Here is a 24,498-nt window from a genome sequence, read left to right as displayed (position 1 = left end):
TAATGAAAAGATAACTACCAACTTCAATTCTACACAGTGAGGTTGTCTATGAAGTCTAGTCTAAAAAGATGACAACCTCTGCCTCACTCTCTGCAACTGGTTGCATTATATGCAATTAGTATCCAATCCAAGATTAATCAATTAGACCTTCCTGACAGGTAGTATCAGTATCTTCCATATACTTCATGGCATTGAATATCCTTGTTTATAGTATCTGACAAGGCAAAGGTAACTAAGAGAAGGCTGACAAGCTTCATATTTTTATGACAACACACAAGGACGAATCCTGTTATACTTCATGCTCGTGTTCACAGCTGGCACACTGTCAAGGGGCATTGTAATATGAATTAAGGTCAGCATATGAATCACAGTGTCAGTGTGTGCACAGCTGGACTCTTAAAAACAGATGCAAAGACTCATGTCTTCCTACTACTATATTCACACATAACCGTATCTACTAGTTCATACTTTCCAAAAATAACCATCAAAATAGCAAAAGTAGCATCAAAGTGCCTTTCTTTTCCTGATACTGGCCTCTGTGAATACATTTTTGTTTTCATAAAGAGTAAATAGGTACCATTCTCAGAGTATTCAAAATCAGATCTATATATAGAAAGATGCTTCCCCATGTGCCTCATTCTTCCCATGTAGTGTGGAAAACCCTGGGCTGCCAGCAATTCTTTCAGGTTTTCCAGGCAATTGATTGTTGCTTTGCTTACATCTCAGCAGCTGCCCCACATCCTCAGTCCCTGGCAGGAGGAACACAAAGGTCTTAGAAGTGGACCTCTGTGGTCTAGAGCAGTAGTCAAGGTCCTTGTTCCCTGTGTGGAAGACCCTGGATACTTGGTTTCACTGCGGCTGGAGTCAGCTCTTCTAGAAGGGGGATAATCTCAGTTTAATATCCTGGAGTCACTTTTTACTGTTTACCATCAAACAAAAGAAACTCTCCAGGGAGGCGAATCTCTAACCCTATTGATTTCATAGCAATGGAGCTAATTTACATGGGCTTTTTACACCTGCTGATGTTTTGCTGCAGACTATTGGCACAGCAGCACAGGTGCCACCAAGACCCTCAGCAGCCCTTCCCTCTGGCTACCTGATTCACTGGGAGCAGTGCAGCAGCGTGAGCCAGCCTCCCCCGAACCCACCCGTGCAGAAACAGGGATGGGCAGGGGACAGGTGGTGGCTCACCTCTGCTCTTCCGTCAGGCAAAATGGAACTGCCAAACCGAAGACCATCAAGCAGTTTAGATTAAATTAACCTCCATCACCGAAGGGCAGCCTTTCCCTCTTTCTGCTTGACAAGCAGTGTTAATATCCCAGCTATGTTCCAGACTTATTCAAAGACTAGTCTTGTGCAGACTAAACACACTGAGTATTTGGTAATATTTCTTATTCAAAAACATGTCATTTGTGTTAATATCACTTTCTTCTGACTGGAATTAGTTTACACTACATTGAAAAGCCTATTCTATTGACCAAGAAGCAGAGTAAATTGAGAAAATTAATGACATGTTGAAATAAATGACTGCTTTCTCCTCTATTAAGCACGTTGAATTTAGAAAAAAAATACAGATGCATGACACAAACTGTGGAGCATGCTCCTCTTAGCAGTGATAGATGAAATAATTGAACGAAAGCACACTAATTCCAAGTGGAAATGGACTTAAATGTTAAAAAAAAGGAAGATAACAGAACATTAATGATTTTTTAGAAACATCCATTTTCATACTTTTCTGTTTTTGCATAATCACACCATTTAATAAAGCTCCAGAAAGATACTGTGCACTGCAAATTTTAATTTATGCAGCATGTAGTTCATCTGCAGTTCTGAGACAGCCTTACTTCTTAGAGGATTAGAGCACAGTATTATTTTAATGTTGGTCCACAAAGACATTAATTAAACAGTATATAGATAAGTTCAAAGCTGGTTGAATTTCAGGCCAAGAAAGCTTTCTAGCTATCTTTTAAAATGTCTTTTGTAGACATTTATCAAATTCTGCAGGTTTGCTTGCTGAAACTGATAAATCTTATTTACATTTGAGGAATTTTAACGCAGCCTGTTTGGTGACTCAGATGAGCAGTGTTTAGATCACTTGCACAGTGCTCCAACCTGCACAGAACTTCTTCCTGCGAGAGCTCATGCTACTCCTGCCAGAATTAGTCTGTGTATCCATTTTCTATGAGCCATGTTTGTGTTAGAGAAACACAAGCCAGAATCTTGTCAGCTGAACTCGCTACTTGCTGTCTAAGCACTGCTACTGCTGCAGCCATTGAGCAGAATATTTTGATTCCAAGGATAAGATTTATAGCATCTCAAGTTAGTAAATAATGAAAAAGTCATAGCATATACAAATCACACTCACAGGGTTTAAATTCTCTAAGTTTTACTGTTTTGTTCCTTCAAAGGTTTCAACAGAAAAAAAGTCACATTTGAAAGGCATAAAGGTATTTCCAGCTTTTGCTGCAGTATTGAGAAACATACATTGCAGCAAAAAAATCACAGCCTAAACTAGGAATCCTTAATCAGCAATTACTGTGAAGCAATGTAAATCCTGATGTATTTACAGATGAAAAGAGGTCACACAACTCAGCCCAAATACTCCATTTTCAGAAAATCACAATTCTAGTTGAATTTGTAATATTAAAAAAATCCCATGTGTATTTACAGCCAGATTATAGGCAGCTAGGGTACACCACCTCTTTCAGTAAAATATTTATTTCCATATAAATCAAATTTAGAGATTGCACGGTGCTGTATTAACAATTTTCAAAAGATGGAAGATGCCATTTATAAAGCACATGCCTCCAAAATCCTCCGGAGGGCAAATGATACAATGGAAGGGCCAGCAGGAGGTAACACTTTCATCACTCTCTCTGACACACGAGACCAGGACAGATCCACAGAATAGGTCCACAGAGATAGGTCCACAGAATAAAGGACACACTGCATGAGAGAATCAGAGATGGAAAACAGCTTACAGGAAAACAGTATTTTTTTCTTTGCTCAATGTAGTTCATGTGAGCTCGTACCCTAAATTCTGCAGCTAATTTCAAGATTAGACATCTCAGGATCTCAAACCTTCCAATTTATGCTGGTGTTGAATAAAATCAGAAACCTCTCCTTGATATGTGGTTTGGTTCATAGCTGAGTCATGGTTCACCTAAAAGAATCATGAACTTCTGTTAACCTTCCAGTGAAATTAAGTCAGGTAAGTGGTTCCTATAAAAAAATGGAAACTAGAGTTTTACACCATACAGCTGCACTAATCTTCCACTTCAAAGCCAGTAAAATGTTAGTATTTACAGTCAATTATGCTGGTCTGAAAAAAAAAAGCTGAGATGTTCCTTCACAGATGAAAGAGACAAGCAATGTGAAACCCTAGGAAATGTCATCCCTAGGAAACAATACATATTTGGGAATCTAATTTCACCTATTCAATTGCTAAAAATGGTGGGAGTTTGGTTTTGGGTTTTTTTTAAATCAAGACAGATATTTGATTACCAAAATCCAAAGCTTTGCTGTCATAATTTATGTTCAACAGTTTCCACTACATTCAGTAGGGTTTTTTCAAGCTCCTAGATTTAAAGGACTTTCTAATTTGAAAAAAATAACAAACATGAGAAACTCCGAAATTTATTCCTCTCCTTCTCCTACACCCTGATCATTTGTTTGCAGTAAAAATACTTACATATACAAAACCAACTTGAAAAGCCTGTGTCTCTAATACACTGGAAAATATGCAGTCAAATTCACAAGACACTAAGCTTTTCTTTGTAGACATAAAAGCCATAGCAATTCCAAACTACATTTCTCAAACAGCAGGTATCAAAAAAGAAAAGAAAATACTGTTGTGCAACTGCCAGAGAACAAATAACTGCACTCATTCTTCTGCTCATAGCTTTTCCTAAACCAACTAAGGAAAACTATTACACATTTTGAGTGGTTTCATCGCTACAAACAAGAAGACAAGATACAGAGTATATATTTAGAGGTGATTAGTTCAATATTAGTTGCCATAGCTAAACCAACCACTATGAATTCAGTTCTGGACCAAAAAAAAAAAAAAAAAAAAAGAAGACGTTTTCCTAATTTAATTATGAAAGCCTGGAATATTATTTCATAAGATAAAGGTCCTAAAAAATGAGCTAGTAATACAAGCTTACACCACTTTTGATCAAGTCTTCAGAGATGAGACACAAATTTTAATTTAGAAATCTAACCTCCAAATGCCAGTTTAAACCCCTATGAGATCTTAAATCTTGCTTTTTGCCCCAGTGCTTTTTTATGTGCAAAATAAAATGTTACTGCAAATGTGGTTACTGAATTCTTTTTATTGCACATCTAATTAGAAGCTCAAAAGAATTCTGAGACACAAATTTTAGAGGCATTGTTAACACAGAAAAAGCTTAAAATACAACATGGAAAGAACTGAATGCCTTTCTGATGATGGGTTTAACAGAAGTGGGATGAGAACAATGAAATGGAAAGCCAAGTAGGCAGGAACTAAAAATAATTCATATGAAAAATTTGGGAATTTACTTGTTGGAAATGACAAAAGAGAAAAAAGGACTAAAACGATGAACTGATGACAGATTAATTTTACGCTATGAAAAGGACAACTGCTGTCCTAACAAATGGGAATGGGACAGGTACTGCTAAAAAGAAGGAGTCAAGTATTAGTATTAGTGCTCAACACTACTGCAAGACCGCTAAAAGTAAGACTACATTTTTTCAAGCCACTGTGGGGCAAAGAAGAAATGAAAAGGGTACTACACGTACACATTCTGAAGTAATGCTGGAAAAATAACTGTTTTTCTTTAGTGAGGCAAAATGAAGGATAAAAAGGAAAAACAGCATATTCATAATTTCAGAGGTAACAAATACTGGAAGGAGGGAAAGTGCAATGGATACATGCTGCAAATAAATTAAGGCTGAAAAAAAAGTCAGATTTCCAGTAACAAAAGTGATGAAAATCTAAACCAGTCCATGACAGTCACTCAGCAGATGCAGCTGTCCAAACTGATTTGGAAGATGCAGATCTGTCCTCCCCCAAGTCCATTTAAACAAACCCTTTTTAACTTGTTTTGAAATTTTGCTTTCTCTGTTAGTATTGTTACTATTTCTTGTGTCACAGCAGGCTGTAAGAGGACTATCAAAACAGATATTTTCTAGCCGTGTTTCAAACAAATAAGAAAGGGTGAGATGTGAAGGAGCAAGATTCAGGATGGGAACAGTTCCAGGCGTGGAGAAAAGCATACAGCAATTGGCAGGACTTTATTATATGGACCCTACAGTCATCATATGGACTTTACTGTTATTATGTGGTTTCATTGTATTCACACTACACAGTCCACAGCCTGGACAAGCCCAGGCTTGCCATGAGTTTGCCTGCTCCCTGTTTCCCCCACTCCTCCCCCTTTTGCCCATGTCCCTATCCTGGTTTGTCCCCCTGCTTGTCTATCTCATGCTCCGCCCTATGTTCTGGCCCTTTCACCTCCCGAGCGGACAAAAGACGGTGTGCACGCGTGAATAGGGGATTCTGTTTGCACCCTTCCTCGGGTCACATCCCCTCTTCGGACCGCAGCACATGACAGGAGTAAGGGGTGTAAAAATCTCTACCAAATGCAGTTTATAGACAAAACACATGTAGTTGACTGCTATGATCTACGAAGTTCTGGTGCTTAACTTGAAAATTTTAATTAGATCAATGAAAGTTGGCAAAGAGCAAAAGAGAGAGTAAAAGGACTTGAGCAACAGAACAGTTGCAGAGCTGATCAAAAGAGAGATGGGGACCTACAGTGTTTAAGACTACTAACTTTACATTTATAAGGAAACATTATACTTACAGTTAGAGCAGAAGCAGCTTTTTGCCAACAAATAAATACTTCAGCATGCAAGTTCAGAGTTTACCATTACTAACTGATAGACAGTAATTGTCTTTGACTAACTGGCAGGTGTATAATTATTCTCCATCTTCCATCTCTTATTACAAACCTTTGAAAAGCCAAGTTCCTTAAAACTAATGACATGTAATAATAAGCATTTAGTCATAATATTCAAGCCCCTTACCTACTGCATTTATGAAATATTTTTCACCTTCATATTCACGGTATATGTACACCTAATATCACAGAACAGAAATATGCACTTTGAACATGTTAAATCAATTTTCCTGATACTGAACATTAAGGACATACAAATACAAATGGTTTTGCCTGTGCAGAATATGAAAAGCTAAAGATCCAATAACTACACCATTTATGCATTCACAACATTTCCTATTTTCACCCAAAATCCAAATTGCAGTCATCATATACAACTGAAAATCGAAACTATGCTCCATATACTGAGATGCAAATGAACATATAAGCAAGCTCTCTTACAAGTGCAGCACCTCCACACTGCTGCAGGCAGTCACTCTTGAAGCTAAACCGAAATTTGGTCAAACTACTATCCACAAAACGTGTATTTAAGCCTGTCAAGCCTCAACACCGTACATAAACTTCCAGGGCAGCTGGGACTATGATACAACTGATATATAAAGTAAAGCCTTTGTAGAGAAGGATGATGGTTTCACCAGTAAAGCTTCACTGTACATTGCACATTCACTGCATGCAGATATCATCTGAGATACTTGCAGAATTTAAAAAGAGTTCTGTTCAAGCTGAATGAACTTCTAAGAGTTCTGGTTACTGATTTACCTGCACAGCATAGCACTATCAAATGTCCTTTGAGAAATCATAATTGCAAACTGTGGAAATTATCCCACAGAAGGACAATGTGGGTGTCATTGACATTGCAGCCTGTCTTTTGCATACAGGAATACAAAGGCCACTTTGTATTACTGCGGTTTAAATGAATCAATATGTTTATACCTGATTTAAGCATGACAATATCTGAAATATGAGCTACTCTACCACAATCACAAATACAGTCAAGTATTATTTTACTTGTAAGGATGCAAGTCATATTTATAACATCACAATAAGCAATATAGAGAGAGGAAAAAACAATTTAATCATGCACAGTTTGCTTCTAATTTTTACAATTTAAGATTCAAATTTAAAACTATATGGTTTCACTACTTTTAAGTATTCTATCACTTCTAAGTGATACTACAATGATTCCTAAACTCTGTGTCATGGCAACACAGTCCATTGCTGTAGATGAACTACGTTGTCCCATATTCAATGTCTGAAGCATCAGTTGGAAGAAAGAAAAGGGAAAGGAGATAAAAGTACTAGTTTAAAAGTATCCTGCAGTGGATCCTGCATCCAAGACACTTCACAAAGTCAGATCCACAGAAGACAACTTCATGCCTTTCTGTGAGTTTTGGGTAGTATTAAAACACAGAAAACCTTTCATTGTACACAGTTTAGAGAAGGAGGACCTAACTGATAACATCAGTGATGATTTAAAGAAAGTCCAGTACAGTTCAATTCAGTATTACCCCTCCTCTCCTGTATCCTTTTCTATCCTTCTGAAGAAATGACATTTTCAGAAGCACAGATCCTACTTCCTCAAAGTACTGACATTGCACAGTAACATATCAATCATCCCAAGCACAGGACTCAAGTTCTATTCAGTCCAGGTTGAGCTTGTTTAGGGCCCATTACCACATCCATAAAGTAACGTGCATGGTCTTTAAAAAGACAAGTGTATATCTGGCACATAATATGCAAAATTCAGTGTGTCAATGAATGCTGGTATTCTCCTGCTGCGTTTATAGCATGTTTAAGCAACTTTCTCACTGGATCAGCTACAAAAGCAGATACATCAGGCCCCTGAAGGTACCAATGTCCATGCTTGGCACACCATGCCTGCAGTCCAGGAACTCATTCCAGCCCCCAGGGCCATCAGCCCCCATCCCAGTGATGCCACAGCAGGGCTGAGTTGAGCCCCCCACAGTCTGGCCATGGGCCCTGCCTGGGCTGTCCCAGTTCCCAGGGAGGTGGCTGGTGCCCAGTACTGGGGCTGTCCCTGGGCCCCCAGCTGCCTGGCTCCTGGCTGGGGTGGGACAGGCCCTGGCTGCCAGGCCCTGCCTGGCCAGGTCTCCTGAGAAGCCCCAATGCCCCCTGCACCCCAACCCCAGGATGCTGCTGGCCTTGCAGCACCCTAACATTCAAAAATGCAGAAGAGGGATGTTAGTTAAGAACACGCAAGAAATATTTGTTCATAGATTTTGCCCTCTAACACAAAATTTACTTACCATCTCTGTCATAATAATGCCAAGAAATAATTTGTCAAGACTTTGGAAAACAGAAACATGAAGTCAGATTTCACAAAGCAGCAATTAGAGATGGATGATTTTCAAAAACATTCAAGATTGTCAACAGCAGCAACTGCGTGTCCTAAATACTCCCAAGAACCAAATGTTTACATAAAGTTGGATTTAAAACATGACTTTTTATTATCCCATTGGACAGAGATTTGCTAGTGACCTCCTTCAAAACTGTCAGGAATTGTACTACTGGAGAGCAAGACATGCTGCTTTAAACGCCTTCTCTACCTCGAATGAAGACGAACTCATGTATTTTTACAAGAAGAAAAAAACAAATTAATAAAATTCTCTCTTGCACATTTACCTTTCCATGTGAAGCAAAGCAACACAAGAAAGACATTAGTCACAATATCAAATGCACTGTTATGAACTGTGCTCACAAGACACACTACAAGTCTTGAACAACAGTAGGTGGTCAAGAGCTTTGTGCATGCTATTCCTGAACAGCAAAATGCACGCATTCAGCATTCAAAAACTCTGAAATATCATTAAATAGCATTCTTTGTCAAACTCTAAAATCATTAGTCATTTGTTGATCTAGGATATTTTGGAAAAGCAGTGGAAAAGGACTCAGGGCAGTACAAGAAGCCTTTTTGGCGCTGACTGATGGGAAGTAGGAGTCTTCCAGGATGTCAAATCAGGATGATGGCAGAGACAGGGGTATAAACATAAATCACGGTCAGTCACTTTTAACTGAAGGAACATAGCTTTGGGAGTTCAGTAGAATCAGCATAACAAGGAAAATCGAGGTACATGCATTTCACACGTGTAAAACACCCTTGCAGGAGGTGCAAACAAAAAGGTGTCAACAATTTGGCATAGAAAAATGGTTGCAGCTCCCTCAAGGGTGGAGACCAACAAATAACAGAAGGATTATTTTAGCGCTGCCTCCTCAGTTAGGAATGCCACACCTCAGCACTGATTCTAGGTGCGCTCAGAGGTCCTCCTCCTCCCCAGCAGGGACTGAACATTGGTTTTTGATTTGCTATTTACCACATTCTGTAAGTGCAATCCAGTCATCATACATAAAGTACTATCTTTACGATTTAATTGGGTTAAGTACTTTATGATTTCAAAGAGTTCTATATGTATGTGTGTGCGCTGTCTGCTCCAGCCTTCCCACATGACAAAATGATTGATACCACAGCAACCACTCAGAGTAAATGCAGACATAGCAGATGAGTGCAGCATGAAAATCCGGGAAAGCTGAAAAATCTCCATCACGAGAGGTCTGAAAGCAGAGCAATGGTCTAGGTGTACTCAGATCTGTATGCTTTCGAGTTATTTTTTATGATTCTATAGGAAAGAATAAATGCTACTTAAAAAAAAAATACTAATTTATAATGGAAAAGGAGACAGCAATAGAACTGCAGCTGAAGAACGGTAATGGTAGTATACCTTAGTGCTATCTAGTTGTAAGTACTTGCTGTTATTACATTTAACATATGTAAAAATGAGATCTATTTTTAAATCTAATATACCACTATGGAAGATTATCCAAGCTATAACACTCAACTGGATCAGCAAAAACTTCACCTTAGAAAGTTAAATAGCTCAGACCTCCCATGAGTCAAAAGGTCACTGGTCATCATTAGTAGAGCTGGATCCAACACAGCGATACTTAGAAAGCATTAGATGATCAGGTGCAAACATTATTTCTTACATAATTCTTGATCAGTATAAAATACGTAAATAGCACTGAAAATATAAACTGGCTGTTTGCTGAGACTTGAGATATGCAGTAAATTAACTAGTTAAACAACTGACCCTGCAAATTCCTCTATAAAAATATTTTGCTCAGTGTGGCACATGAAGCTAGAAAGCTATCAGAGCAGCCTGTGGCACTCAGAACTAGAGTCTGCAATCCTCATAATGCACAGTACTAAAACTGGCCTTTTAAAATAGCAAAAATGGATCTCGCTATTAAACTCTATCTTTTGGTCTCTTCAACAAAGCTCTGTTTCATACAGAAAATATTATTGGTAAGTTTGTTCTAGAAAAAAAAGTGAGTGAATAAAACAGAATTAAAAAGTAATTCATGGGGACAGACAGAATATACTGCACCGCATGTTTAAAAATCATCAATATTAAATGCATAGTTGCTGAACAGCAACAGAGGTGCAACAAATTCTTGTACTGAAAAACACCTATACATTTTAGATTGTTTTAGAAAAAAAAATGAAACAGTAATTATCTTAGGAACAACATAATTAGAAAGTTGATTGGAAAAGACTCCGTTTGCATAATTTACCAATGCCTATATATTTTATCATGTTTTGCACAAATATGAACTGTTTGAGGCCAACCCCGCAAATCACAGAATTTTGCTTTCCTACTCAGAAAACTTGAGAAACATGTCATACAAGTTAAGAGTTTTCTCAGTCTAATACATGAGATTTAGAAAATTTTTGCAACCTACATGTTACTATGGCAACTTTTTGTTTTTTCAAATGTAAATTAACATTGAGGTTTCATTACAAACTCTGTATTTCCTTTGTGTTTGTACATAATCTTTTCTCATATATGGATTCAGAATAGCTCTTTTTACTTTAAATGGCTACAGTTAATAATAAAATATGAAGCTACAATGAGAAGAAGTCAGGATTAAATCACAGTTTGTAAGCACATCTCTGTTTAACCTTGACTTTTAAACCATAATGTAAATAAGTGCAGGAGAAAGCAATCAGACAAATGAGTAGTTCTATGGCAAAGGTTTGTCTGCTTGGCTTGTACAATTATAAACTATTAGAAAATGAACTTATGCTGCAAATTTCTGTCCTTTTCTTGCTCTTTTTACTGCTAACTCCATTGAAATTTTACTGTGTTTTTTTTTTCTCTTTTTCTTAAAGACAACAAAAAAAATCTGGAAAAGAAAGTATGATTGTTCTGTTTTCATATGAAGAAAATTTTGTTTTGATATGCCACTCTAGTACTGGACAAATTTACTGAATTCAGGAACGTGCCTGCCTCAAGATGCACAGGTGTCTGCAGTTCTTGTTACAGTGAACAGGAATTGTACAAGCCTAGAGATAGATCTGATATCTTCATCATCATGTCAGAGAGTCATAGCATCAGAATTAGAGAAAAGCTACTCATTTTAATTGACTTCCATCTCATCTGCTAAAAAAGGGAGGCTTGCAAATCTCATTTGGTGAACTGAGAATAATTTTCAAACTACTCATTAAAATACCTGTAACAAATAGAGACTTTCAATTCATTTTACACCATATTACAAATTACTAAACTTACATAATTTCTATGAACTGGGTTTAATATTAAGAATTATTATAAATCTAAAGTATTTTAGCTTTTACCATAATGGAGCTCACAAAACTGAAAACTTAAAATCATGACAATACAATAAAATGCATGTGAAAATATTGGAGCCTAATTACATATAGACTTGGTCTCCCCAGCATGGGCATCTAAGCACCCTGATCTAGTGGAAGGGGGGTTTGATGACCTTTAAGGTTCTTTCCAACCCAAACCATTTTTTGATTCTGTGATCTGTACTGTCTTCATAAGGGACCAGTTGTCCGGAAGTTTGCAACTGGATCACGTAGTAAAAAATTCCCATCTAGCAAAGAGGAAGTAATTATATAAAGGGCACAAAGTCCTTGTTCATCTTAGTTCTCTGCCAGTACTAGAAAAGAAAATTTTCAGACTATATTGTAACAAAACTAAATCAGAATACTGGTAATTCATTAGCTAATACACAACACCCTAATGCCCAGTGAACTAGATCATGCAGCCAGCCATATTATAACATAAAAATTAAACTGGAAGAATTTTATATTGAGTAGACGGATAGTCAAGGCTATACATACAGTTATATGAGCACACATACAAAAGGCAAAGCTAACATAGAATTTATTTCTAAGACAGCTAAAAACTAGGGAAGAAAAGCCCAATGTTCAGAATCATAACAGCACCCTTGACCATCTCCTTTTTTTCCCATGTGCATGTAGAATGAAGCTGCATTCTCCTGGGAAAGCGTGCAAGACAGAAAGCAGAAGGAGTGTGTTGGAGGTAGACAAGGACCACTGAAGAAATCTGGAAATCTTAGATGAAGAAAAGCATTAAGCCTGTAAAGAGACACTGAGGAGAAATTATATTTCATAACTTCTGTTATTTTAACTACTTGCTCATGCATAATTTAACAATCTTTTTCTTGCACTTCTTCTGTGAGCAGCAAGCATATCCAGATTTGTTAAGTGACTGCAAGGGTATGGCTCTGGCTCTAGGTAAGGCCTAAGTGCATAATTAAGCAGAAGCACGTACTACTAACACTAATAATTCACTGCATTTGAGTGTGAAGTTACACAACAGTCAAAATTTTTAGCATCTGTGGAACAAGGAAAATAATCTCATTTTAACAGTAGAAGGCAATGTCACCAGGAGCTGGAGTGCCCAAGTATGGGACAAGGAAATGTAGTGTGAAGCAAAACCTGCCCAGTGAAATACATGCTTTAATCAGTTGATTTGAAAAGAGTTTCAGTAGGACTTATTTTTCAAAGTCATTTACCTCACACATCCTACAGATAGGATAGGATGCTTTCCCAAATCAATAAACCCAGGCAAAAGTATACGGAGATAGGACCTCAATGCTGCCTAACACAGCTAAAACACCAGTGAAAACACCAAGTTCACCATCAGTTTTAATTGAGACAAGATTTTACAGATTCACAGAATCAACTAGGTTGGAAAAGACCTCTGAGATCATTGAGTCCAATCTCTGACCTAACACCACTTTGTCAACTAGACCATTCCTAACCTCATATAATACACTCTTTTTCTCTAATCGTACTGCTCCCTTCAACATTCACACTTTACAGATCGCTTTCTTAAGACTGCTACCAGAAACAGTTTACTTAAAAGTGAAAAGCCATGCATGGCTTGCAAAATGCCTTTAGGCTCAGGAAAGTCCAACAAAAAGGAAAAACTGCTGCTAATTTAGAGACCAAACTTACAGTGGTTTTCTTAACACTACAAGTGATGTCTACATAACGCAACAAATGGCAATTTGTAGGGTTATAAATTAACCAGTAATTACAATAAACCTGTTGGGCCTTGGCATGAGATTAGTAAGTAGACATGGTCAAGAAAATGCTCAACCCATGTGTTTTATCATACAATCTCTAATTGCAGATAATGGGAGTTCTTGGGTCTTCAGCCCACTTGAAAATCATGTTGCTATTGGCTAAATAACAGGTAAAATACATATTTAATGCTTTAATAGTCTTTAGGGAAGACACAGAACTTCTTAGAATATTAAAATACAAAAAGTTTTACTACAATGTTTAAATAATGGAAAGGTGAAAAGATTCAGTAAAATGGAGCTGCTCCTATATACTACCAAAGAAAATAACACACAGCAAAGTGATTTTTATCTTTAAAGGCTTGCCTCTAAAACTCATCAGCATCCATTATAATTCTATAAAATAAGATAAGGCAGCATCTGGTACAATCTATATAGTTTTATAGCCAAGTATACAAAAATGCTTAAAACAGTTACAAGATCTCACAATAAATGAAGTTGAAGACTCTTTACCTCATCTACCAGCATGTATTTAGAAAAACAAAGGCAAAAGCTAGAATAAAAGGGGAAGAAAAAAGCACATCCATTTTTTTAATGCCTAAATAATACTTTTAAAGTATTAACAGATAGTAGAACTGCTGATGCACAGGAAGAGAAAGCATCTCGCAACCATTTTAGTTTAATCTCAATTAGTTCATAGCCTTAAGCAAGGTGATACTCAAGCAGTGACCATTTCAAACAACTGTTTGATTCTCTTGAGGCTAACTCTATTCCCAGATTCACAATGCACATCTCCAAAACATGTATAACTGAATAATGGAGCAGTGGTTTGGTTTTTCTTCTTCTTTAAAGCCATAAATTTGTATTGAAAGAATCATGCAGAAAACCATGCAATTTAATGCAATAAAACAGTAGCAAATTCCAAAAGATATCATATAACATCATTGTCAGGATTAATTATCAGTCACCACAGAATCACATAAAATGCAAGTGCTTTTTGAAAAACTGGTGTAAAGGGGTAAAGAAATCTTAACTTGCAATACAGTAACTTCTAAAAACTTTCTTATTTCCTGTATTTTAAAAAATGTTAGTGCTGCTCAACAAAACAATAACTAATACCCAGGTCTTCTACACCTCTAAATAAAACAACTTTGTAGTGCATAACTGTTCCATAGACATGAAAAAATTCCACACAGAACCTGCTCAAAGCACAAGGTGTGGACTAGGAATATATTGGGTTTGCATGGCTAGGTGTGGGGAGAGACAGAGGGGCTATAGGAGTGTGTCTTCCATGAGAAGCTGCTGGAAGCTTCCCCTGTGTCCAATGAAGCCAATGCCAACTGGTTCCAAGATGGACCCACCGCTGGCTAAACCTATGTCTATCAGCAATGGTGGTAGCACCTCTGAGACAACATATTTAAGAAGGGGGAAAAAAAATACGCTAAAGCAGCAGCATTAAGAAAAGAGGAGTGAGAATATGTGAGAAAAACAGCCCTGAAGACACCAAGGTCAGTGAAGAAGAAGGGGGAGAAGGTGCTCTAGATGCTGGAAGAGCATGGGGAAGATTGCATGGTTGTCTCCCTGCAGTCCATGGGGATTCACAGTGGAGCAGAGATCCACCTGCAGCCCCTGGAGAACCCTAAGCTGGAGCAGATGGATGCCCAAAGGCGGATATGACATCACGGGAAGCCTGCAACAGAGCAGGCTCCTGTCAGGACCTGTGGAGAGAAGAGCCCACACTGAAGCAGCCTGTTCCTGAAGGACTGATCCCATGGACAGGGCCATGCTGGAACAGTTCAGAAAGAACTGCAGCCCATGGAATGACCCACATTGAAGAAGTTTGTGGAGGACTGTCTCCCATGGGAGGGACCCCATGTAGAAGCAGGGGAAGAGTGTGAAGAGGAAGGAGCAATAGAGACGATGTGTGATGAACTGACTGCAACACCCATTCCCCATCCCCCTGCACCACTCAGAAGGGAAGGCAGAGAAACTGGGAGCAAAGTGAAACCTGGGAAGAAGGGAGTCATGAGGTGAAGGTCTTAAGATTTGGGTTTATTTCTTGTGATCCTACTTTGATTTTCATTGGCAATAAAGGAAATTAATTCTTCCCTAAATCAAGTCTGTTTTGTCTGTTTTGTCTGTGGTTGTAAGCACTGAATGATCTCTCCCTGTACTTATCTTGATCCACAAGTCTTTCTGTCAGCACAACTTGCTGATTTTCCTTTTGCTGGATTTAGAACCATACAGATGTCACAAAAATTGGATAGTATTGCATCAAGGTACACACCATGACAGACTGCAATGAATATGAAGCACCAAACAGGTAGAGGTTAACAGAGAACCCTCGTGAAGCCATTTGGAGCTCACCCTGTTGTGGGGCTCATTCTGTGCTTCCCATACCAGAAGTCAGAGTAGCCATAGGGCCATGTGGAGATAAGCCCTCCAGTGCTGGGGAAACAAGAACAGACTGGCAGAAATCAACAATCCTCATCCATAAGAATACCAAATCCTCATCTGTAAGAAAGACCAGAAAGTGAATTATACTAATATTCCTATTTCACTGCTCTCTGTACATGAAGAAGAGCGAACAGAGTAAGGTCCTGCTTCAGGATACCTTCAAGTCCTAAAGAGTTTGCAACAAACAGCACTTAAAAGAGTGTGATCTTATTTAGATTAATCATGAGATTTTCTGTTCCTTTTTTCCTTTTTTTGTTTTAAATTACATCTGCAACTCAAAAAAAAGGTCTGATTTATCTAACAAAATACTTAAAACACTGGTTGTTTTCTTGAGGGTTTTTTTTGTCCTCTGAATACTTCCAGATCCTAGGGTAGCTTCCCATGAGCCTATTCACTTCAGCAGTCAACAGAAAACTGCCCTAAAGTCAGAAGTTTAAATACTTTTCACTTTTCTAAGTAATATTCAGATAAGTGCACATTTGGGAGGATGGGACTTGAAAGGACTTCAGAGGAAGTCACTTAGTCTGCCTGTCTGCTTCAACTTAATAATACTGATTCCAAGAGATAATATTTTAACCTGAAAATTAAAACTCTCCTATTTCACAGCTTCACAAGAAAATCTATTTCAATGCTTAACTGTTCTTGCCATTGGCAAGTCTTCCCTAAAGCACAGCATGAATTTTCTGTAACCTGTCCCAATTCATAGCCTAAATTTCCCTCAAATCAGTTTGAACTCATTGCTTCTTGTTATCTTCCCACCTTAAAGAAAGGATGATTTGTTACTTATAAGGCAGACTTTTACCCACTGAAATCTCTTGTCATCCTAGTAAGCTCTCCTCTAAACTCGGTAACTCCAGTGTCTTTAGTTCTCTTTTCTAGGTCATATCTTCTAAAGGTTTAGCTATTCCCTTTGTTCTCCTGTGGATCCACTTAATCTTTCCTTATGTGTGACTGCAATTAAATATCTAGACTTCAGAATACCATACTGCTTTGTGAAATGTTAGAAAGAAGCTGAGATCCAGATTATACTTGTCTATTACAAATACAATTTTTCACCCGACAAATTAATATAATGTTCAACTTTCCTCTGTACAGTCAAAAATAATGCATCGCTCATGCGAACACACATTAGTACAGCATCTGCTCTAAGAAAATATTTTAATAGGTATTGATCCATTACATTATTTTTTTCTGGTTATTTATATGTTAATTTGCTGTTTGGACATATTCCAAACATGTTACTCATTGCTTTTCACAAGACTAACAACAATTAGTAGGAAGATCTATTGTTCTGAGTAGCATTTACTTGTGAACTGATGTGGTGCCAAAGGTAAAATATAATGAATAGGCAGATTCATTATGTTGTGTTGGATTTCTAGAACAGGCTTAGAAAGCACATTTAGGCAAATAATTGGATTTTGTTATTAAACAGAACCTACTATCACTATGGGTTTGAGGATATAATTGCTAAGAAAAATAAATCTTTGTTATAATCCAGATACTGGATGGAATAGATCTCCCAGTTGGCCAGTAATATTCAGCTGAGCCACCAATTCCAATTATATTCCACCTGGGATATTTAAATACTATCAGAAAACAAATACAATTGTGTTGTGTCTTTTCTTTATATGATTATAATTTATTTTTTAAATATATATGTAAAGTGAATAATTTTATCTATATTTTGACTAGTCAAAAGAATGTATGGCTTTTTTTAGCAATACTATATTGAACTCTCGACTTCTAAATACATGCCTTTTTTTTTTCCCAGTGTGGTCTTTTTAGTTCAGTCTCAAGAAAATCTCAGTTGTGTGTGTCTCGTTTTTCCAGTTTAATATTTGATATAGTGTATGCCTGCTAAGAAACAAGAAAAATAAATATTAAACAACAGATCTGAACAGCACGTACTTTTGTATGACGTGACTCACATGAGTCTATAGTACTGCCTTTAAGAACAGGTAGTCCTGATAAATTCTGAGAAAGGTCAATAATTCATTTGTACTCTTGAGGCATGAAAACAGGCAATCATAAAAAGGCTACTGAAAATCTGTTACTAATGGTTTTTTTTCAGTTGCTCAGTCAGGAAAAGTAGGAGGTTTATACCATCTATGGTGCAGTTCCCCATGAAGACATACACATCTTTCATTCTAAACACCCAAAACCAAGGAGACTATTCCAAAGCTAACTTCCGTGGGTAGAAAAATTATCAGACTCCCCCTTTTGGTACATCCCGGCACAGCAGAAGCCAGATAGAGAACATCTTTCCTGCTTCCCTGAAAAGAAAATGATGGAGAAATTTGTCTGCATTGCTTCCTTTCACTGCTACACCTCTCTAATCCTATTGAAAAAACAAACAAACAAAAAAGGAAAACCCCAAACAATTAACTGAAAACATTAAAACATGTCAAATACAAAGCTATTTTATCTCACAGTAGGACATTCTCTCATTTTTCTGCAGTCCTAATGTCACACTTTCACACAGCCACTGAACTGGGTCTTCTTAATTCTATTTAGTTGCCACAAAACTATAAAAAAAATGCAAAGAAATGCCCCCAGATTAGTTACATATTTTCTTTCCTGTGTAACATTTATTCAAGCTTAGGGCTTTTAAACTGTCAATTCTGTTTCCTGGATGGGAAGAGGAAACCTTCCACTTCTGCATTTTGTGCCTCCCTCTCCACAACACCCGCCTAAAAAACGTATGGAAGACAGACAGGAGAAAAAACTATACTACACTGAGTTAAAAGTAACAAACCCTTAAGAAGCAGGCAAATTTGCAGCTGGGACACGCTGTCCTCAACTCAGTTTTACTATATATATAGGTAACATATGCAGCACATCTGGTATGCAAGGTATCTTACTGTTTTGAGACACAGATAAAGCATAAGAGGGTAAACTGAAAAAAATAACTGTAACATAAACCTGAATACTTTTTTTTCCCCCCTAAATTCTTAAAAGCAATTATCTTTCTAACTATGTTTCATTGTTTCAAGTATTTTTAAATGTTTAAAATCTGAAAGAAAAATGGAAGGAATGAAAGGCTGTCAATATTATCTGTCATACTAAGTTACATTCAAATGCTTTCTAGGAAAATTTTGAGGGCCAAAGGCTCAAAACATTTTAGAAGATAACAACTCCTTTCCTCAAAATGTTTTACACTGCGGTAAACATTAGTTTTACCAATTTCCTCAAGCTATCAGGTTATATGAACATAAAGCTCTTTAAAAATTATCTTGGGTATACTGTCAGTAGATAGTTTCAAACATTGGCAGAGGTATAGCAAAGTTGTTTGGGGTTACACAGCTAAATAGAATACGTGCATTATTATTATTGTCAATATCAAAATGTGCATGCTAAAAACATAAAAATATGCATAAAGCTTTTTCCATACTTTTAGAGCAGGCTAAAATATCTAGAACTGTAAAAAGTGATAGAAAAAAGACATTAAGTGTAAAACTTAACCAAGTTATGTGTTATAATGCACTCTTTTAAAGAAAGTGCTGTAGTATTTTTTGCTAATGTGACACAAATTCCTCTAAATGTGATTGACACAGAAGTGCCAACAAGTGTAACCAATGATTGCTAACCTTTGCCTAAGGAAAAAGAAAAAAGATAATTATGACAAAAGTGCTAAACAGATACCTTATTCATACATATAAGTATATACTAAATCTGCACAAATTATACTAAAATTCTATTTTATAGCCATAATCATCTGGTTGTAACAGAAACATTGGAATTCTCTTGTCTCTACTTAACTACTGCAGTGTATCAACAGAAAATCATCCTATTTTACAGAGCTTACTACTGAACATCTACTCAACAGATTAAGAATATGGGTTTGAGATCTAAATACTCCAATCCTCTCTACACCTTAAGTAAGATTCTTCAGACTGAATCCATGTTTCTGTGTAGTCCTTCTTCAAACAAGGCTCACACAAACTCAATCTCATAAACCATGCAAAATATCAAATCACCTTTGATAAATAAGACATTTCCATCTTCTAATGAAAAAACAGAGGATAAACAAAGCTTTAAAGTTTATCCAGGGCTCTAACACACCCTTGCTGCCACATGCACATACCCTTCTGAAGTTACTCCCCAACTGCCCTACTTTCCATGAGATTCAAAGACATTTAGTAACTGAATCATTTACCTTTCCCCATCACTACTGTGTGTGAACAGTTAAAATGTTCTTCTAGGTGAAAAAGGTACTTGTCTGGGGCAAAGCAGTTCCCACAATTTATGTGTGTAACATCAACTCAAATATTTCTCAGTTCTCTTTGAAGAAATGAGTTAAACAATAATAGAAAATAAATTATTTAAAATCAGGCATGGGTAGTGAATGTAATTAGCCAGTTTTAATTTTCAATGGTGTATGCAAAAAGTTTTAGATATTGCAATTTTTAACACTCCTTCATACTGACTGCAGATGACTAGAGTATGTTAAAACTGCTTTGCAGGAAGATCACACAGGCATGGGACTGCAATTATGTATCACAATACCCTTTTCTGGGTTCACAGCTCTATTCATCTTTTAGAAACACTGAAGGACAGATTGGACATAGGGGAACGGATTAGCCACAGGACGACCTGTATTTCCACACAAAAGCCTAAGTGTGGAAAAATGGCACTCTGTCTCACCCATTCTTCACTTCCTGAAAAAAACATATTCATGAAAATAGACATTTAAACAGCTCTTTCCCACTCATCTCAGAACAAGTATTCATTGTTTCTTAACATCATTTATACAGCAGAAATGTAATGCTACTACCAAATTGCCTCAATTCGAAAATGCATATAAGAATATTTAAGAATTACAACAGGTCTACTTAGAGGAAAATCTAAGTTCAGTATAGGAACTAAAATGAAATTAACCGTGTGAAAAACTCTCAGTTGACTCTTGCAACACACAATCTTATATTTAGCAATGTGACTGCAGGAGGACTTGGTTCTAGTAATAAGTTTCAGCTAGATGTAATGAAAGTTCTACACACTATAGCCATGCAGTACAACTGAAATTATAAAAGTAACTTGTGTTAATAGGTCATAAGAGTGTAACATAACAGATAACATCAGTAATTCCAAGTGAGTAAAAGGAAAATGAACACAGAAAAAGACATATGGTAATTATACGATTTTGTACAAAGTGAAGATTATGTCAGTTTTCTGTTAAGATCTGCCTCTGGAAAAATAATAAGCAGTAAATATTATGAAACATGCAAAAATGGAAAGAGCATGCATTAATAAATTAAGTTAGAACTTTAATTAATTTTACATGTCATTCTTCTTAAATCAATTGTCTGGCATACAAAAGAGATGCTTTGTGTATGAACTTGTACTGTCAGATTGTCTCAGGAGATGTGTTATCAGCTAATCTGATCAAGCCAGGCAAACTGGTGGCTTATTTGAATGTTCTTTGGGACTGCAGGAAATTATCCTTCTGCACAAGAAATAATCACATTAAAATGTCCAAGCATTTAACTTAGGAATTCGACCACACAGCTGAGTTACAGACAGCAAGCCCATGTAGCTCATTAGTCTCCAATGGGAAATTAATCTTTTTGCCAGGAAATCAACAGTCTAACAACATCATGTGCAATGAGACATACAGTTCCTAACTTCTTATATAATTATAATGTAAAGGGCTAACTCTGACATCAGAAAACAATTTCAAGTCTTCTGAAAGTAAGGTAACAGCCATCTCACATGTATTCTTTTCTATACATATTTACTTAATAAACTGATGTGGTAGGCATATGGTTAAATCATTTGCTAGTCCTTCCCTCACACTTTTTCCCTTTCTTTTCTTATTGAAAGTAATATAAAACACCAGGTTTTAAAATAAAAAAAAAAATAAAAACGAACTATAAATCTCATTTTGCAAACTGCTTACAGTTTAAATTACTGCTTATAGCTTAAATCCACCATCTATTTCTCCTTCTCTTATATGCCTGCATTTGAATATATTATGCTTAGATCAATCATTTTTATTGAATATTTTAAAAGTTCTTCATAAAGAAAAAGCTCAGTTATACCATGCAGACTTTCATTCAGCTCCACTAAACTATTTAGTGTCATTATTGGAACTACAGGGAGGAAGGAATACATACACTGTTGAAGCAATTATATGGAAGGGGTCAAAATGCTATTGTGGAGATTAGCACCCATCAAAAAAAGTCTGAAAACTAGCCCAATACAAGCAATTTGTATTTACAGTCAGTATACAGTTCTCAGGGTTACAGAAAGCAGAAATATTTCAGAAACAAATATAAAAAACCTCATGTAATTAAGTTATCCAACAAACTCGAGCTTCAGTTTACTCTCTGCAGTCCATGTTAAGAATAGCTTTAATTGCTGGAGAAATGTAAAATGTATTAAAAGCCCTTTATGTACAGCTATCATTTCTGTTTTTGTAAAATAATTCACAAGTTTTCTACTCCTACAAACCAAGAAGAAATATTTAAGGGAAATAAAATGCTTTTTCCTTTATGGATTTTTTACAGAAACACAGATCTCAAGCAGTGAAAGACTGAACAAAAAAAAAAGCAGCATAATGGCAAATACTGTCAAGAAACAGCCTGAAATTCTGGAAAATCTCCTCAAAGCAGGCCATGTCATTAGACAGATATATATAAATACACTCGTCTGAGCATTTTAAAAGAATGTTAAATAAGTCACTATGTGGGAGGCATTGCACACAATGCAATTAGAGCATGGGTAGGTTTCTTAAAGGAAAAATCTTTGGCATTGGAGCTATCTGGAAAATGCTTCTAAATTAACCAAATCAGGCAAATCAGTGTTTATTAATTCCATTAAAAAAAAAAAAAAACTGTGAAAATGTACTGTCTCGCACTTTTCTTGGAGTGACACAAAATTAAAACCAGTACCGATACTTCAGTGGTTGCAAGGTTGTCGTTTTGCCCAGCCTTGAGTGAAACTTTGTCCCAGTCACAAGAAAAGTTTTTTTCCCTGCTTTGCACGGGCAGCACTCAAGCTGAGCTGGGCTCCTTTTTCCTGCAGCTCTAATCTCAACTATACTACAATGCTAAGAAAGAATAAAGAGGTTCACCAAAAGCCCCATATTGTTGTTTTCTATTTGTTAACATTGCTTAGAGAACAGCACTGGGTTTTCCTATACACCGCCAAATATATATACATTTCTCAGTATTCACACTTAAATCTCAGACTACAGTTTGCTTTACAAATAGGCAGTGGAATTTTAGCAGCTGGGAAAAAATAAAAAAAGTACTTTCCTGAGGAAAGCAAACAAACAAAACAAAAAAAGAACAATACAAGGGTTACTCCCAAAGAAAATCCCTCTACCCACTTAATCAAATATAATTTTTTTCCACCCAATTCAAGTAGAGGAAAAAAAAAAAGAGGAAAGCCTGCCTCACAATCCAAACTATTTTCTCCTGTAAATTGTCATCACAATTTTTTGACCACAAGGTGGAAAAAATAGGAGCCTTGAAACCATGCAAAGGCCTTTTCCCGTTTCGGGGCAGCCAGGAGGATAAGGAAGATGCTGAATGCCCAGGATTGGTCTGCCCTGCCCTTTCCATAGAACTTTAGTGCCATCTATTGAAAACGTACTGAATAAGGAAGAGGGAAAGGATGCCTATTGATTTAGTATAAAAATAAGACGTTTACTTGTTAAGGGTTTTTTTGGTTTATTAACATTCCCATGATGACTACTGTTCTGTGGTCATCTGATAGCAACAAATATTTTCTATACATGTCCCATAAAGAAATGAGACGTCAGCTAAAACACCAAATATAAACATCATAAAGATTTCATATATATATAATATATATATATATACACACATTTACCAAAAATGTAAGTCTAAAGCTACCTATTATCTAAAGCAACAAAAATGAGAAGGCTTTAACGGAAAGGAAAAATAGCGTGGAAGCACTGCTGTAAATAGAACATACTGGAAACGGTAAAAATAATTAAGGCACCTCGTAAAGACCTTAGTATTAAAGAACAGGGTATGTAGACATGCAGATATAATTACCTTCTTTAAGAAACTGTGAGTGGATGACAAATATAAGAAAACAGCAGATCGCTGCTCCTGCTAGTGCCCATAAAGCTTTCAAGAGCTGCATCTCGGTCTGAAACTCAGTAAATACCCAGAAAGTCACACAATGAATTTCCACAGCGATGCATCAACGCTTCCCTCTGTGCGCCAGGCGCGGCGGCTCCCGGCAGGGACCACACTCCCGAGCAGGGCGGGCGAGCCCGGGGCTGCGGAGGAGGGGCCGGGGCTTCACACCCCGCGCGGGGGCAGCGGCAGCGCCGCGCTCCTCTCGCCGAGGCGGTCGGCGCGGGGCCCCATGAATCAGCGCTCCGTGTCCGCGGGAGCCGCGCCGCGCCGAGCCGGCGGCGGGGGCAGGGAGCCGGCAGCGCCGGGCAGGGTTGCGCAACAGCGCCCGCTGCGCCGCGGGGGCGCGGGGCCGCCGCCGCCGCTCAGGGCGCGCCGCCGCCGGTCGGCGCGGGGCGCGCAGGGGCCGGGCCCTCCCCGCCGAGGCTCCGCGGGAGCCGCTGCAGCATCGCCGGGCTGCGGGCTCCGCTCGCTCGTCGGGCCGCTGTTCCGCTGCTTGCTGCCACGGCTCGGGGAGGAGAGAGCGAGCGGAGAGGGGAGGGCGCGGGGGGGGAGGGAGGGATCTCTCTTTACTGCAACTTCTCCCGGCTGGCGGCAATTTGTTGCAC

The 24,498-nt window shown here is 37.6% G+C and overlaps 1 protein-coding gene across 9 annotated transcripts in view; it reads right to left on the bottom strand.

Annotated features, from left to right (window-relative positions):
• Window positions 1-24,498, bottom strand: part of TAFA5 (TAFA chemokine like family member 5) — a 410,474-nt gene that overhangs the window by 270,938 nt on the left and 115,038 nt on the right. The window contains exon 1 of one of the 9 annotated variants that reach the window (XM_051805200.1): window positions 23,804-24,039. The exons of the other annotated variants lie outside the window; for them this stretch is intronic. Coding sequence (XP_051661160.1) covers window positions 23,804-23,894 — 91 coding nt within the window. The 5' untranslated portion in view covers window positions 23,895-24,039. Of the gene's footprint in view, window positions 1-23,803; window positions 24,040-24,498 lie in introns of those variants that run through there. 9 annotated transcript variants of the gene reach the window in all.

The sequence above is a fragment of the Manacus candei genome, unplaced genomic scaffold (assembly GCF_025592945.1).
Source record: "Manacus candei isolate 608988 ecotype Guabito, Panama unplaced genomic scaffold, ASM2559294v1 h1tg000063l, whole genome shotgun sequence".
Taxonomy (NCBI): domain Eukaryota; kingdom Metazoa; phylum Chordata; class Aves; order Passeriformes; family Pipridae; genus Manacus; species Manacus candei.
Note: the sequence above shows the minus strand (reverse complement) of the source record. Positions and strands in the feature narration are given on the sequence as shown.